Here is a 15,396-nt window from a genome sequence, read left to right as displayed (position 1 = left end):
CCCGGCGACCCAGCCCGCCATCGCTGCCGCCATCGGCCGCGACTCCCCGCCGCTTCCCTCGCGCTCACGGCCGCCACACGCCACTCGCTCCCTCCCGCCGTGCTAAGCCTCCCATTGGTCTCCTCCCCCCGGGGGGCGGGATTGGGAGGGAGCCGCAGCCAATGCGCGCCGCGGAGGGGCCCGCGGGGGCGGGGGAGCCGCGCGCAGGCGTGGTGCTGTTCGGGGCGCCGGGCGCGGCGCTGAGGGAGGGAGGGAGCGCGCGGCGGCGGGTGCGGGAGCAGGGCTCGACGCTTGAGGCGGCGGCGGGACTCGAGCGCGGCCGGCGGAGGCGCCCACAGCGCTTTCCTCCCTCCGCGGAGAGAGGGGCCGAAGCCCCCTGAGCTCGCCCGGCGCGGGCAGCGCCTCAGGCGGCGGCGCCGCGCTGCCGCCCGCCATGTCGCTCTACCGGCGGCTGGCCCGGCTGGCCGCGCACCTGCAGGACCCGCAGAAAGTGGCCGCTTTCCAGCGGCTCTGCGGCGTGGAGGCGCCGTCGGGATGGGCCGACGCGGAGCAGCGAGCGGGGGGCCGCGGGCCGCTCGCTAACGGCGCCCCCGCCGCCGCCGAGGGGGCCGCGGCGCGGCCGCTTCCCGCCGGCAACGGCGCCGTGCCCGGGGGCGCCGGCCCCGCGCGGGCCTGGCGGCGGCGGCCGCGACGCAACTCCCTCACGGAGGAGGACGGCAGCCAGGAGTTCTCCATCCGCAGCCGCTCCCTCTACTACCTCTTCAGCCTGGGCACGGAGCTGGGCAACGAGCTCTTCTACATCCTCTTCTTCCCCTTCTGCATGTGGAACGTGGACGCGTGGCTGGGCCGGCGCCTCATCATCATCTGGGTGTGGGTGATGTACGTGGGCCAGTGCACCAAGGACGTGATCCGCTGGCCGCGGCCCGCCTCGCCGCCCGCCCTCAAGCTGGAGGTCTTCTACAACTCCGAGTACAGCATGCCCTCCACGCACGCCATGTCGGGCACGGCCATCCCGCTGGCGCTGCTGCTGCTCAGCTACGGCCGCTGGCAGGTACCGCGCGCCCTTGCCGCGCTCCTGGCGAGCGCTCGGCTCGTAGCCGCGTTCACGCGCGTTGCACAGCCCGGGCAGGCACCGCCCGTGCTTCTGGTTGTACCGACACGTAACCTGCTGGAGAACCAGGAGCTAAAGGGCTTCTTGCCGGTCCTTCACTTTGAATCACCTTGGCTCAGTTTGTAGCCTCAGCCTCTTTGTCGTTTTCACTTTCATTGCCCATAAACTGGAAACTTGCCTGTGGAGGAGTACGTGCATTTTTCTGGTGGTTTTGCCGCTGTTAATGCACCGGTCGTTTGCAGGGAGTGATCTCTGCGCCTTTTCGGAGCCTTCATGCAGCTAAATCTCAGTGCCTGCCTGTTGCACTTCGAGTCGACGGGTTAAGCTAAAGGAGCACTGCTGAACGTCTGGTTTATGCAGGCTGAGGCATGTACTTAGTTGGCAGGGCTTGCTCGCGAGTTCTTGCTGTTGCATGTAGTGTTAAAGAAGGCACTGCGAGTGCTCGCTTCCCGAATCACTGCACCCACTTCGGGGCAAGCAGGCAAAACGCTTTCCTAGGCAGCGAGTGTTCTCTGCAGGGCTTTGGAGGTTGATTTGTATTTGGCCTCTTTTTAGTGAAAGTATCTGCTTATGCAGAAGTGATGTAACATACCCGAAAGAATCAGGGACTCCAGTTTTTGCCTAGGAAAATGTCTCATTTTCATAGAGTTCTGCAGATATCAGGTAATGCAGTTTTATGCAGGTGTTCATGAAATACCCGTCAGTTTAATCACCAAGATGCATACTCTTAAAATGCATTTTATGGCAGAATACACTGAATATTTGATTATTACCTGTTAGATCAGTGGGGCTGATGTCACTTAGACTGAACTGAATTTTATTTCTCTGCCTGTTGGAAATCTCATTTAGCAGCATCAATTCATAAGCTTTGCATGACTGCTGCCTTGTGTGCAAAGGAGAGCCTAGCTTGACTGCACTTGTAGAACTATGTGTGATTTTTTTTGTTTTTTTTCCACCAAGTATGATCTCAGTTTGTGAACCCTGCGACTGTGGTCTGTGAAATATTTTGATAATTAGCCACACACTTATAATAGATGCCTGTTAAGAAATGACAGCCATTCAGCCTCTGTTAATATTCACGTAGAATCATACTTAGCAAATAGGGGGGATAAAATGTTTGAGTTTTCAGATTTTTTTTTATTCGTGTGAAGTAAATATGAATAACAGACCTCCTTGAAACCATTTCAGAACATTCAAAGTATTGAATGTATTCAGATTTACCTCAGAGAAGAGTTAATTTTTCATCTAATGCTTTTGCTATTCTCTGTTCTACTTATGTGGAAAGAGTAGAGTTTATAACACCACCTTCTATCTTGCTATTGTGGAAATAGAAGGGTTGGAGAGTGAGATAGCTACCTTTTGGATAGCTATTGACAGGGGAGCTTGCAATAGCACCTCTTTTTATTAAATTATAGCTATATATTATTAGATTAAAAACCACTAGACTTAAACTCCTCAGCAAATGTTGGGGTACAGTCTTAGGGTATATATGTTCTGTAGAAGGAAATATTGCACAGGTAAAAGCCACATCGTAGCACTGTGTATTCAGAGTCATGCTGGAAGAACACAAAGTGAATTTGGGCAGATAGAGCTATAACTTTTTGCAAAGACTGTTATTCTGAAATAAAAGTGACTTTCCTTTGTCATCTTGGAGGTTTATACTAAATCAAAGAAAGCTACTCTTGGGCTAGAAGAGATTCTTCAAGTGAAAAAGGGAATCATTTTCCAAAACAGCCTATTTGGAATTTGCTTTGAAATAGTTTAGGACTTAAGAGTATTGTGTGATACTGCTTTTCTGTCAAACAAATGCAGTCTGTGATTCCTTCCCTTACACAACATACAGAATAGAGTAGACCTTATTTTTCTAGATAACTGTCCTTTAAAATCAAAAAGTTTGAATTTCAGTCAGACTACTTTTAACCTGATAAGTTTGTGTTTTCCTAGTTTCATATGACGCTCAGTAACACTATTACATTTTTTCCCTATTTGAATCCTACATTGGAAAGAACTTTTGACTATACATAGTAAAACTAAAATATTTGTCTATAAATACAGTTCAAGTAAAATATTTTCAGAGACAGTGTGTTTTGAAGTTGTGATCAACTTTCATAACTGGAGATTTTGGATGCTGGCAGTGTTCAGTAGAGCTGAGCTTTCAGCAGCAAGCCAATTGTATGTTAAAACAATTTTCATCCTAGCTAACTGTTCTGTACATTATAGAGTGCAATTTTTCGGTTAGTCATTGCATTATGAGAACTTCCTGAAACATTCAACTCTGCTTGCATAATCCTTTTTTAATAGCTTTGGGTGTATTTGGTTAACTCATAGCAGGTAGAAGATCTTAGCAAATCGTGTTTCAAAGGTATTTCAGTAACCTTGAAACACAAAGCTGATGCCAAAGACTAGCTAGAATTTAGAAGTATTACAGATACTGGTAGTTTTCTATAGTTTTCTTTATCTTTGAAGTTGATATCTAAAAATAAGGGAAAAAATAAAAGACTGCCGAAATAAAAAAAAAAAAAAAAGTGTGATTATAGATATTGATGGGACATAGAAAACAGTACGCAGTTATTGAATCAGGATTTTTTGTTTTTTAATGTTGACAGTTTAAGCCTCGTTTGATTATACAGTATCCTTAGCAGTAAGTAAGAGATAGTGCGAGTGACTAATTTTAAATCTGTAAAAATCTTTTAAAGCTTTAAGCAGAAACTTCTATAAAATCTTTTAAAAAGGATTTCGTTTTTTGATGAGCTTGAACTGCTGATTTCAAGTAGGTGTCAATGGATACATGATTAAAAACAGTGTCTTAACCCTGCTGTTGTTTGTTTTTCTCCTCGCAGAGCTCCTCCGGGCTCAGCTGGGCTCTGGCAGGAGCTGTGGAGCTTTACAGCACCGTGGAGCTTTGCTGCTTCCTGAGCTCTCATTAATGATCTGTGTCAGAAACTGCTGACGCTCACTCTGGGCCACTGAATGGATTTTAAGTTGATGTTTAGCGCGAGCCCAGAGCTAGATTGATGAATATCTTGCCTCTGTAACTAAAATAACTACTTTATTTTTTTTTTTAATGAGCTTATCCTGTGAAGTGGTTTAGAACATTAAATATGGCAGTTTTGTGCTTCTCGCTATTGACTTGTCTGCTGGTACTATGTGCAAATCCTGTCAGCACTGACCATCTTACCAGCCCATTCATGAATATGTTGGCCTGATAAGTGCTAACATCTAAATTGCTCTAGAGTCCCTCCAATGATTCCTTTGGCAGACGCGTCTCAGAGTTTTAATTTGCTTAAATTACATCTTGATCTTTGGAAGTATGACTTGTGTAAGAACATCACGTGGTGCCAGGGCACTCTTCTAGAAATCCTTCATCTGCACTATTTTATGAACCAAGGCGGATGAATCTAGTAAAATGAAATGGATTTGACAAGACCAATATTGGGATTTGAGAGAGTTTTGCTCCATTCTGACTGAACAACACCGAATTTTATCTCAGGAATTGTCTGCCTGCTCTTGCCTTTTAAAAGACTAACTACATCCCCATTCCCCCTGGAAATGGGGAATAAGGAATTTTCAGGGTTGGATGAATAGTCCAGATGCTTTAATTGTTCTCTCTGGCTCCTGTGGTTGGGTTTCTACAGAAATTTTAGGGAAAAAAAAGAATTGTTCTAATGTGAGAAAGAGCTGAAATGTTGCTTTGGAAACCCAGAATATCCACACAGTGAAGAGCTGTTGAAATAGAGATGGGAATTTGTGAGATTACAACTGGCCTTGTCTTGTGTACTTGAGTTGTAAGGTCTTAATAGTAGAGAATATTGGTGTCTGTCATCTGTTAGGAAAGGAGGTTGGAAAAGGTGCTATGGCTTTTTTGAAATAATGTGCTCCCTTTGCTGAGCACAGCAACCTGTTACAAACCCCACAGGAATCTCTGTTAGGGCTGTGCAGCAGCCTGTCCCAGTAAATTGTGCTGACTGCCATTAAATAAACTTTTTACAGTTTTGCATAAGCAAATCCTTCTTTAGTTTAAGGAACTTCGTTTTAAGTTTGGGGGACTAGGCAAAAAACAAATGCTCGAGGGTTAGAAGCAGGTGTTTTTTTATTTATTTTTTTTCATGAAGAGAGCGTTCAAAGGAAATGCTGCACTTCTCAAGCTATTATTCAGTGTACATAATGTTCAGTTTGCAGAAAAATTCTTTTTCCCAATGTTGAGGGCATGAGCAGAGCAAGCTGCTGGTGATTTTTGTGAAGTGTACTCAAGCGGGGACTGGTATCTGTCATGACTGCAAGGAGAAGTAGTAACAGGATCTAATTCTTATTGTAACTGCAGATTTCCTTTCTGATTCTGTGTAGCGGGGGAAAAAAACTTTTAAGTTTCTCAGAAATCATTTTCTTGGAATTTAAAGATACTCTGATAATCACTTGTGGCACTCGGATTTCTTTATGCTCTTTACTGTTAGTGTTGGTCAGTAGAAGAAAAAAAAGAAATAATGTAGTTTGAACAGTGATATTTACCACTTGGCCTTTTTTCAAGAGACTTTTTTTTTGTCTTTTTATTTTTCCCAAAGTGACTAGCAGGTTTTTTAACCATCTTCCTCTTTGCCTTCTCCCCCTGCCTGCAGATCTTTACATGCTGTGTTTTTGTACTTATCTGACCAGTTAATGACTTCTAGTCATTTCTGTAAATACTTGTGTAAATACTGATTTTTATATTTTCATATGAGTATTGGTAAAACCACAATGCTGCAAGTCCTGCTTCGATTCTTTAATATAACTCTGCCCTACAGATAACTGTCTCAAACTCAAGCTGATATTCTGAGTTATCATATGCTGAAGGATCATTGACTAATATTTCAGAATACTGAAAATAATTGAAATCTGCTTTGGAACCTTATTTTTTTTTTTTCCATGCTGGAACTTACTCCAGTGAAGGATGTGCTAAAAAAATACTGGCACCTATAATGTGTTTGAAGACTGTTCCATTAAGAAAGAAGGAATTTTCTGACCTAGGTCAAAGCTTTCAGGACAGATTGTTTCCTTAAGAGCACTTTCAAACAATGGTTCTGTTATTAAGGGGAGGGAAGAGGGATAGCGTAATATTTTCCATGTGATCCAGGCCGAGGCTTGGTGGCCCTTTTTAGAGGATGCAGTTAAAGCAAATGAGTATTTCACATTTAAAAACATAGGCTATAAAGTCTCAAAAACTTGATGGGAGTTGGATTCAATGCTGTTTTCCAAAACCTACTAACTCAGAGTTCTGTGTATTTTATTAAAACAAGATTATGGATATGGGACCAAATTTAACTAGACTACTCATCTCTCAAACTTCAATCAGAAGTATTCCTGGGGTTTTTCTTTGACTTTACAGTTCATATTTGAATTTAGAAATTAAAATTGGGTAAAAAGGTTATTTTTCATAAATAACATGCATAGTGATCTATCAGTTCACTCAGTTATATACAGGAATATTTGGATATTTTTCTCAGCAGTTACGATGTCTTCAAAGAAACATACCCATTCAAACCCTTAAAAACAAAATGATAGTATCTCTGTATGGTGCATTTTTCACTGCTGTCTGCAATCTCTGCCTTGCTTTTCATTTCCCTACGTCTCCATTCACCTTGTACTGTTGTGTGTGCTATGTGCTTAAGGTTTGTATTATCAAAGTTTTATTTTGACCTTCTGAGAAAGACTTATATAAACTGGGTATCAGTTGTCTGGTCTAACAGAAAAGGTGGGAGACTTTATGTAAGGAGAAGATTCCAGGTTATTGTTGGTTTGAGTCAGCATCTGATCTTGAAGCTAGATGAGTACCAAGTCTGTATCTTAATTTTTGTATAAGGTTGCTCTCTTTTTTTTTTTTTCTCTCCATCACAAGTGTGTGCTTTTGTTTTAAGAGAGTAGTACACAGTTTAATAAATACTTTCTGTACTCAAAACTGCTGAAGAGGCATGGTAGCCATGGGCTCTGAATAGAATGGCCTTAGTGGAGGCATGAGGTTTTTGCTTAAAGTTTTGCTTGCAAGTGGACTGTTCCTCACCATCCACCTCAAAGTTGCTCAGAGGGTGGTATGAATGAAGATATGTCAATTTATGTCAATTCTTCTATCAAAAAGAACAAGCTAAGGAATGAAACCTGTGTGTGTGTTGGGTTTTTTGTGTGTGTGTGTTGGGTTTTTTGTGTGTGTGTGTTGGGTTTTTTGTGTGTGTGTGTTGGGTTTTGTTTTGCTTTTTACTCTTTAGTTTAAAAAATTACCTGTTAGTTTTCAGTTTTGTGAAGGCAATACTTTTTCCAAATTAAGTAGGAGAACCAAGCGAGCTTCATAAAGGGACTTTTATAACATTTTCTTCTGTGAATGCTTAAGATTGTTTATATTAAGGCTTTAACTTGAATAAATCATGCCTGTTTTGAGTGGGAGATACAGGAAAGGTTGGTCGTCTTCTGGTCTTTGAATATGCACTTAGCGATGAGAGAGAAGCTTTGTGAAATGTACTGCTTGTTATAAAACAGAGCTGATAATGTTAATAATAAGATATAGCACTCCTCTGTGGCACGGTGGATATTTTGTATGCCCAGGCAGTGAGACTATAGTTCAAATTAAGGTAGAACCACTTTAGACATGCCAAATATACAGGAAGTCATTTTCTAAATTAAACATTACTTCTTTATTTCCTTTTATTATTTCAATACTACATTATTTTCAGATAACGCTTTCAGAGTAAACTTGTCATTTGAGCATATTTTTAAGGTTTGCAGTGGTACTCTGTGCTGGTGTTGGGAAGCGGAGGCTGTTGAGCAGGAGCTCGGAGCTACAAGCTGTGTGAAAAGTTAGTCACCCTGTGTGCTCATCCCTCCTCCGTGTGGGGGGGAAAAACCTGGCTGTGTTACTACCTCCAGGCAGATTTTAAGCAGGTGCTACTGGTTAGGTGTTCTAGGAATTCTTGCACCCAGTGGCTGCTTTTGAAAGATCTGAGTGAAAACAAGCCAGGCAGGAGGCAGGATGTTGGGCTACTGGTCTTTATTTTGGTTGAAGCCAGGGGCTCCGTGTAAGCTGCGTTCTGGGCTTGCAGGAAGAAAATCAGATCAGTTATAGGGGCTGCGTGGGGAGGTATGGGCATAATGCTGGAAGAAACCAGGACAGAAAAGGGTTAAAATGTCATTTGGGTGGAAATATACTCCTGTGCTTTATATGTAAAAGATGTCTTCATATTTGAAGCTACCTCATTTCAGTAAGCAAAATAACTATTGGTTCAGATAAAACAGTCTTCCAGGTGTACCAGTTGTATAAAGGTGAGAACAGAGTAGAGAATGTTTAGACTGGGAACTAATTATGAAAATTTATTTAACTGTTTTATTTCCTCTGGAAAAAAAAATCCACAATGCTTGGATATGGTGGATATTTTTCACGTTAGTTTATCCAAGATAGAGTAAAGGAAAACTGTCTGTAATTCCTGGCTTTTATTATGAGATTCCAGTGCATCAAGGCTGTCTGTTGATAGGGAAAGTCATTTTATAAAGCTTACTTTGTGACCATATAGGAAGTGAAACAATCTTGGAAAATTGCCATCTTGCCTTGTGACTGCCTCTCTTATAAAACTAGTAATTTTAAAGCTGCAAAAGGAAGCTGTATCTCATCTTGTACAACATATTGCATAAACTAATGAGGAAATCATTTCTTGCTGTTTGGTAAGATATGAATTCGTAGGTTGTCTTTCATCCAAACCCTATAAAACTTAAGGTTTTGCACTTTGGCATATATTTATTAAAAAAAGTACATTGTTCCCTTTAAAGAGACTCTTTATATATTTAAAAAAACATTTACTCTGAGGCTTTGGAAGTAATTTTTGATGCTTTTTGTAATTAACATGGCTCATAGAAAATTTTGTGTGGGCTTGTAGAGCTCACAGCAAATTACTATTCCAGGAGTTTCCTCCCGATGCTCAGAGATTGCCAAATGTTGCAGAATCGCTATAACAGTCCATAAGGAATTAAATTAATTTCTGGTTTACTCTTTTGCCTTTTCAGAAAAAAGGTAAAACTATTGCATTATTTTCTTTCTGTGAATTTGTTTATAACACTAGCTTATCATACAGCTATTTTGCCGTGAATAAATCTGCTCCTTAGTTTATAACACAAGACTTGACACAGTCCATACGATCAACTTAGGATGCTACAATGTGACAACACTTAAGCAGTTACAAAGATAAAAGCTTCTTGCTGCTTTGCCTGAAAATATATGACCAATGCTCAGAAAATTGTGTATCCTGAATGCAAAGGAAGAGGAAAGGATTAAAAAAAAAAAAAAAAGGCTTTATAATGGTCTGTATAAGAAGCAGATTTATAGGGAGTTCTGTAATGGGCTGGGGTAAGCTTATATCAGGAAAAAGGGTAAGCATGTGTCCCATTAACTGGTTGTTGCTAAGTGACTTTTCTAGAGTTACAGAATTCTTACTGAATTATTTATTATTGAATTATTATTTTCAGATTCTAATATGATCTCTCCATTTTTCCCTACCAGTATCCCCTTATGTTTGGGCTGATTCTTGCGTTCTCCTGGTGTTCTTTGGTTTGCTGTAGTCGAATTTATATGGGAATGCATTCAATTTTGGTAAGAAAATCATCATACTGAATTTATATTTTAATATTCTGACTTAATCTTTTATAGTACATTAATTGTATGTAGATTTTTTTTTTTTAGAATGTCATATTATACAGGAACAGAATATTTCTGATTCATCAGTGGACAAAGTACTGTTGAGAAGGAGCAGTTGAAGGAGGGGGTGCTGACACTGCTAGAGCAACTTCCCATCTGCATTATGCACTCACACTTTTCTAGGTGGCCTTAAGAGTACAGTAAAACATAAAGAAAACAGTATTAATACTAGCACCCAGGCCCAGTTTAACGCTCTTTTTTAGGTTCCTCTAAAATAACTGGATATCTGTAAAGTGGAGTAGACTTAAGCAGTTTGGATCAGCAATGTACTTGGCTTCTGCATTGTTATTTCTGGAACTTCTTGTTTGTTAAATTTAGGATCAGTGCAAATAATGATTTTTAGTACTAAGTCTGCAAACTAAAGATCGGGTAGCAGTTCTGCTAGCTTCTGTATGCTGCCTTTTAAGAAATAGCTCTGCATGAGGGCCTCAATCTCATAATAAATGTTGGCTAGATGAAACAAATGGAGAACACTGTAAACAAATGTGTTACCAAGACTGAGAGCAACGCACCTCTCTAGAATTCTTAGATCTTTTTAGAAAATTGCTGATGTGTGGTTGCAATATTAATGACTTTATTTGCTTTTGTTGCATGGCATAAAGGAAAATGGGTTGCTATGAGCCATCCTGAAATCATCTTCAGTGGTGTTTTTTCTTAAAAATGAAGAATACTAGTGTAACTGAATTACCATTCGAATTTTTGAGTTCTCATTTTTAGTGTGAAAAGACTAGCCTTCAGTCAGCCATTTGAAGAATTCAGACTTCATTGCATCTTTAATGAATACATTCATAACAGTTTAAGCATTATAAATTAATGTAGACCCCTAGAAAACTCCTCTGGAGATTCAGAAAGAGGGGAAGGGAGCAGGAGAGAGCTGTCACAGCTTTATGCTGTGTGATAGAAATCAAAAAACAAGAAGTTTGTTTTCCTCGTAGCTTGTTTTTACATGCTCGATTATGCCGTACACCTATAGAATATTCAGATGAGGTGCATTGCTTACGAAATGCATCTTCAGAACAAGTTTGAAGCATCTTTTGTAAGAAGACAGAAACCGAGGAGGTTAGGGAATTTTTTGAAGTAGTAGTGCAATTCTAGATGTATTCATAGTTCTGAAACCTGGATATCAAAGGCGTGTATCTTCCATAGAGCACTTTGTATGTATCTCTCTCAAAAGATGTTGGTTTGAGTGGAGAACTAAAAAGATCTTTCCACACACTTGTTTAAGATAAATAAAAATAAATTGTATGTGAGAGTTCAACAGAATAATTAAAGCATTAATACAATAACTAAAAGCTTTGGTTATTTTATACTCTGATGAACTTGGTCTGCAGTTGAGACTTAACTAATGCTTATTAGCAGTTTTAGTGTGGAAACTGATGACTGAGGTTACAAAATGTGCACTAACTTCTTTTACAATATAAATCATTCAGAGAAATTCTGAAATAACTTTATACAATATGAGAGTGGTTCTTACAGTCCTCTTATCATTCAGTTGTAATCTTGCCACATTGCTTCATTGCTGTTTTTTGCAATAGGAGGAAGATCACGGCAGGAAAACAAGACCGAGAGGGGAAATGCTAGCTCAGTAGTTATTTAGTCTTAAATATTGCAGAAGTTGTTTTCCCCTCACTCCAGTACTGGTATTGCTGCTGCAGTGCAAAATTTATTAATATGCTTGCACATAAACTTGGCAAATTAGAGAACAGTATGATCTCCAAATTAAAATGCATTTAGGAATAACAAAGCAATTCCTGCTGTTGAAGTGGCATTTTTGCGATAAAGAATAAACAGCGAACACCAGTGTTTGCATGCTGGTAAGTCCGCTATAGGGAAGAGTGTTGTAGGAAGATACTTCCTTTATACATGAAGATAATAGGGAAATTTGTCTTTTGCCTCCAGCTTGCGCTGTGCCCTGACCTGAGATTTAATTAGGAAATAAGTTTTCAAGATACCATAATTAGCAGTAAAAAAAAGTAGCTGCTAGGGGAAGATTGGAGGAAATGCAATTCTGATCTGTTTCTGTGCAGTTCACAGTATGGAGCTCAAAGTCCAGCTAAAAGTACTAGCTGGACTACAGTTAAGTTACTCTAGAACTCTGGGCAAAAATTCAGCTTTTCTAGCAGTGAGCAGCCTCTTTCCCTTATAAAGCTCCCACGAAGAAACATTTAGTTTCCAAGAAGGGCAAATGTTCAAAAACATTTGAAACCTGAAAAAAGCCTACACAGAGGTGTGCGTTTGAGAGCCATGCTCATGTCTGGAATTTCACTTACCAAATATTCTAAATAACCAATTCAAAAGTTGTTGTGGTTGAAAAACATAATTAGTTATTTAAAAAACATGAAACGGATACCTGTGGTGCCCAAATGGGAAAACTGCAAGATGACAAAATAGCTATTTAAATGTGGAACAACTAATTATAAAAGGCAAAGAAATTTTTGAAAATTACTTGCTAAGAGGACTAAAGCTCCAACACATGGAAAGCGGAAAGCACAGTAGTGACTGGTAAAGCTGGTAAATGAATTAAGTATAAGAACAACACAGAAGAACAAGGCATCTGCAGAAGAAGGATTAATTTGCATTAGTGTCCACTGTAGAGTGATTAGGAGGTTCCCAAGTCAGAACTGTTTGGATGCAGGATAAGTAGAATGAACTGGTAATTCAAGATAAAATCTTAGAGCAAAGTCATGCAACAGAAGCAATGTGTTGTGTAAAACTAGGTTATTCATCACTTCCGTGTTTGAAATCCCTACAGTTTGAGTAAATAAATTAATCATTTGTTACTTGTTAAATAAATTGACTGTGGTGCCTGAGGTTCAGGGAGGCAGGATGGCAAATGTGGTAGAAAGTTTTCATTAATGATTCTGAAACAACCAAAAGCCTGACTTCCATACCAAGGAATTTGTATCAGAGCTTTCATCAAGAGTGCAATTAGCGAAAGTGAATAGAAATGATTAATTGAACAAGGAGCAGTACAAAAATCACACCACTTGGCTCTTACCGAAAAGCTGGTAAGCGTGTGAATGAATGTGATCCCCTCACTAGGGGTTTCTGAAGGTTTCTGAAAACCTTTCCATCGCATTCCTTCACTACCAATAAAGGGGACCAAAGCAGTAAATAATTCTGTACAACTGAGGGACAACCAATAGTAGCTTAAATCTGAGGAAAACTAAGAAGAAATTAAGAGTAACAAGTACTGAGTCACTGAAGTTCCCCTTTTTCCTTTAAAGGCTGCACCACTGGAAACTATTCTCCATTCTGCAAATATTGCTTACCCAGAAATTGGGAATCTGTGGATGGTCTAAGCTACTCAGACTTCTAGGTGCTGTGGTCCTCTGTTGTCTTACAGGTTGTCCCTATCCCTCTTGTGTTGGCCATGGCACTTGGATTCAGTATTGAGCTGTTCCAGCCTACACAGTTGGTGAAATTTTACTTTTTAATTAATTTATTTACACGCATATATATATGTATATATATGTTTTCATTTTTTTTAGCTGGGCTGGCTTTGTGCTGACTGTGGGCTGGAATGGCCTAATCCTGGACAAGAGCCATTGTAGCCAGCGGATAGGTAGGTCTGCAATTTCAGGAAAAAAATGGGAACAGAAAACTGCTAGTTTCATTTGATTACAATGCAGGTATTCTATGAGTAGATGATTAGATGCAATTTAGTTAAAAGGCTAAGTAGATTTGGCCTTATACAATAAATCTGAAAAGATGGGAATCCCTAAGTGGCTTTTAGCAACAAGGCAACTAGACTTGTCTCTATGTTAGTGCAACTTAACTTTTGAAATAGTTATTACACTGAACCTTTTTTTTCTCTCTCTTCAACAGGATGTTATTGCTGGATTTCTGTATGCTATTCTCATCTTGATTGTCTTCCATCCAGTTGTGGACCTGATTGATAACTTCAACTTAACTTACAAATATGCACCATTAATTATCATCAGTCTCCACTTAGCCCTGGGCATCTTCTCTTTCACTCTAGACACCTGGAGCACCTCGCGAGGAGACACTGCCCAGATATTGGGCTGTGGTGCTGGTGTAGCCTGTGGCTCTCATGTAAACTACGTCCTGGGTCTCGACCTCGACCCTGCTCCCGATACGTTACCTTTGTCTCTCAACTCTCTCACTGTGACTACGTTTGGAAAAGCCATATTGCGGTTGTTGATTGGAGTAGTAATTTTGTTATTAACAAAGATAGCGATGAAAAAAGCCACTATCCCACTGGCGTGTAAAATATTCCGCATTCCACACGATGATGTACGGAAGGCAAGACAGCGCATGGAAGTTGAGCTTCCCTATCGCTACATTACGTATGGAATGGTTGGGTTCTCCCTCATGTTTTTTGTCCCAGGTGTCTTCCAGTTTATTGGTCTTTCCTGATGCAGATTCATCCCTTTAAATAGGGTGAGCGGAGCTAGTTGCTTTTTGAAAAGGTGCACTAGTTTGCTAAGGGAAGGCCAGTGAGTTTGGATTGAGCAGGAGTCTTCACTTTAACAGCAATACATACAGGCAGAGCATTTAAAGGACATTGCACATCTCTGGTATCAGTCCCTGAGAAGTGCTGAACTCTCTAAATGCTATGTCTGGACTTGCTGCTGTAACAAAGTGTGTGTTCAGGTTGAAATGAGTGTGTCTGAAATGTCTGTTGTACTGTACCTGTATCCTTTGGCATTTTCAACAAGCGTGTCTGACAGCTCATCAGAAAGCTCCATTCATGATCTGTTTGCCATTTCATTCTTGTTCAACTCACTGGACCATAAGCTACTAAACAATTTATTTTCCTCTCTTTTCCCTAAACCCTGCTTCAAGATGTTTCAGCTAACAGACATTCTGAATGGACCAAAATTGCAATGAGTTTGGATTTTTCTAAAACAGGTTTTTTTCTTTAGTCCCTTTTACATGGTGGAATATCCAGGTTGGCATTGGTGTTAAATATAAATGGAGTTTGTAAGATTCAGGTACTGTATTTTATGGCTTGATAACTGTGCCTTTTTGTTGCTAAACTAAGAAATATACTGTGATGTAAAAATTATTCATTTTATTTTATATCATAATTAGGCAAATATTTTTAAATGTTAGATTGTCCATATTACTGGTATTGTAAAGTTAATCAGAATATTCAGTTTTTCCTGTTTAAGATTGCATAAATGAAATGGCCCAAGAATCTTGCCCTTAGGCTCAAAAGATTGTGAGCAGACAAAAATCCCTTTTGTATGTATTTTTAATATGCACTGTAAGTTACTGGTAGAGGATATATTTTTCTGAGGATTGTTTATATAGTGGGCAGATGTTTCAAATTATCTAAAAATATAAAAAATAAAATTTCCCAGCCAACTGAACATGGGCCTCACACATTATTCTAAACAGATACAGAAGGACCATTGTTTTTGAGGTGTTCTTAGAAAATCTGATGATAATTCTAGAAAAAAGTATGTATTTTTATTCATTAACATAATGTATTTTAAGGCAAGAATTGCTTTTACTCACTTTACATGATTACAAAACGATCAAAATTTTTGATCATTTTTGATAGGCAGATGTTAGTACTGAAGACGGTGTTGTCAGTGCGTAATAGATTTGT

General features: G+C 39.9%; 1 protein-coding gene across 1 annotated transcript; it reads left to right on the top strand.

Annotated features, from left to right (window-relative positions):
• The first annotated feature begins 433 nt into the window (after positions 1–433).
• SGPP1 (sphingosine-1-phosphate phosphatase 1) lies at positions 434–15,165 on the top strand. Its single transcript, XM_010223058.2, has 3 exons — positions 434–1,051; positions 9,621–9,710; positions 13,644–15,165. The coding sequence occupies exons 1-3, from the start codon at positions 434–436 to the stop codon at positions 14,193–14,195; spliced, it is 1,260 nt and encodes a 419-aa protein (XP_010221360.2). The 3' UTR covers positions 14,196–15,165.
• The last annotated feature ends 231 nt before the right edge of the window (positions 15,166–15,396 follow it).

Source organism: Tinamus guttatus, unplaced genomic scaffold (genome assembly GCF_059628265.1).
Source record: "Tinamus guttatus ecotype Peru unplaced genomic scaffold, ASM5962826v1 Tinamus_guttatus_pri_ptg000048l, whole genome shotgun sequence".
In the NCBI taxonomy this organism is placed as follows: domain Eukaryota; kingdom Metazoa; phylum Chordata; class Aves; order Tinamiformes; family Tinamidae; genus Tinamus; species Tinamus guttatus.
Note: the sequence above shows the minus strand (reverse complement) of the source record. Positions and strands in the feature narration are given on the sequence as shown.

Coding starts and splice junctions, on each gene's coding strand:
- SGPP1 (XM_010223058.2), top strand. CDS start 434: ATGTCGCTCTACCGGCGGCTGGCCCGGCTGGCCGCGCACCTGCAGGAC. Junction 1,052..9,620: donor TCAGCTACGGCCGCTGGCAG/GTACCGCGCGCC, acceptor TTTCCCTACCAG/TATCCCCTTATGTTTGGGCT. Junction 9,711..13,643: donor TGGGAATGCATTCAATTTTG/GTAAGAAAATCA, acceptor TCTCTTCAACAG/GATGTTATTGCTGGATTTCT.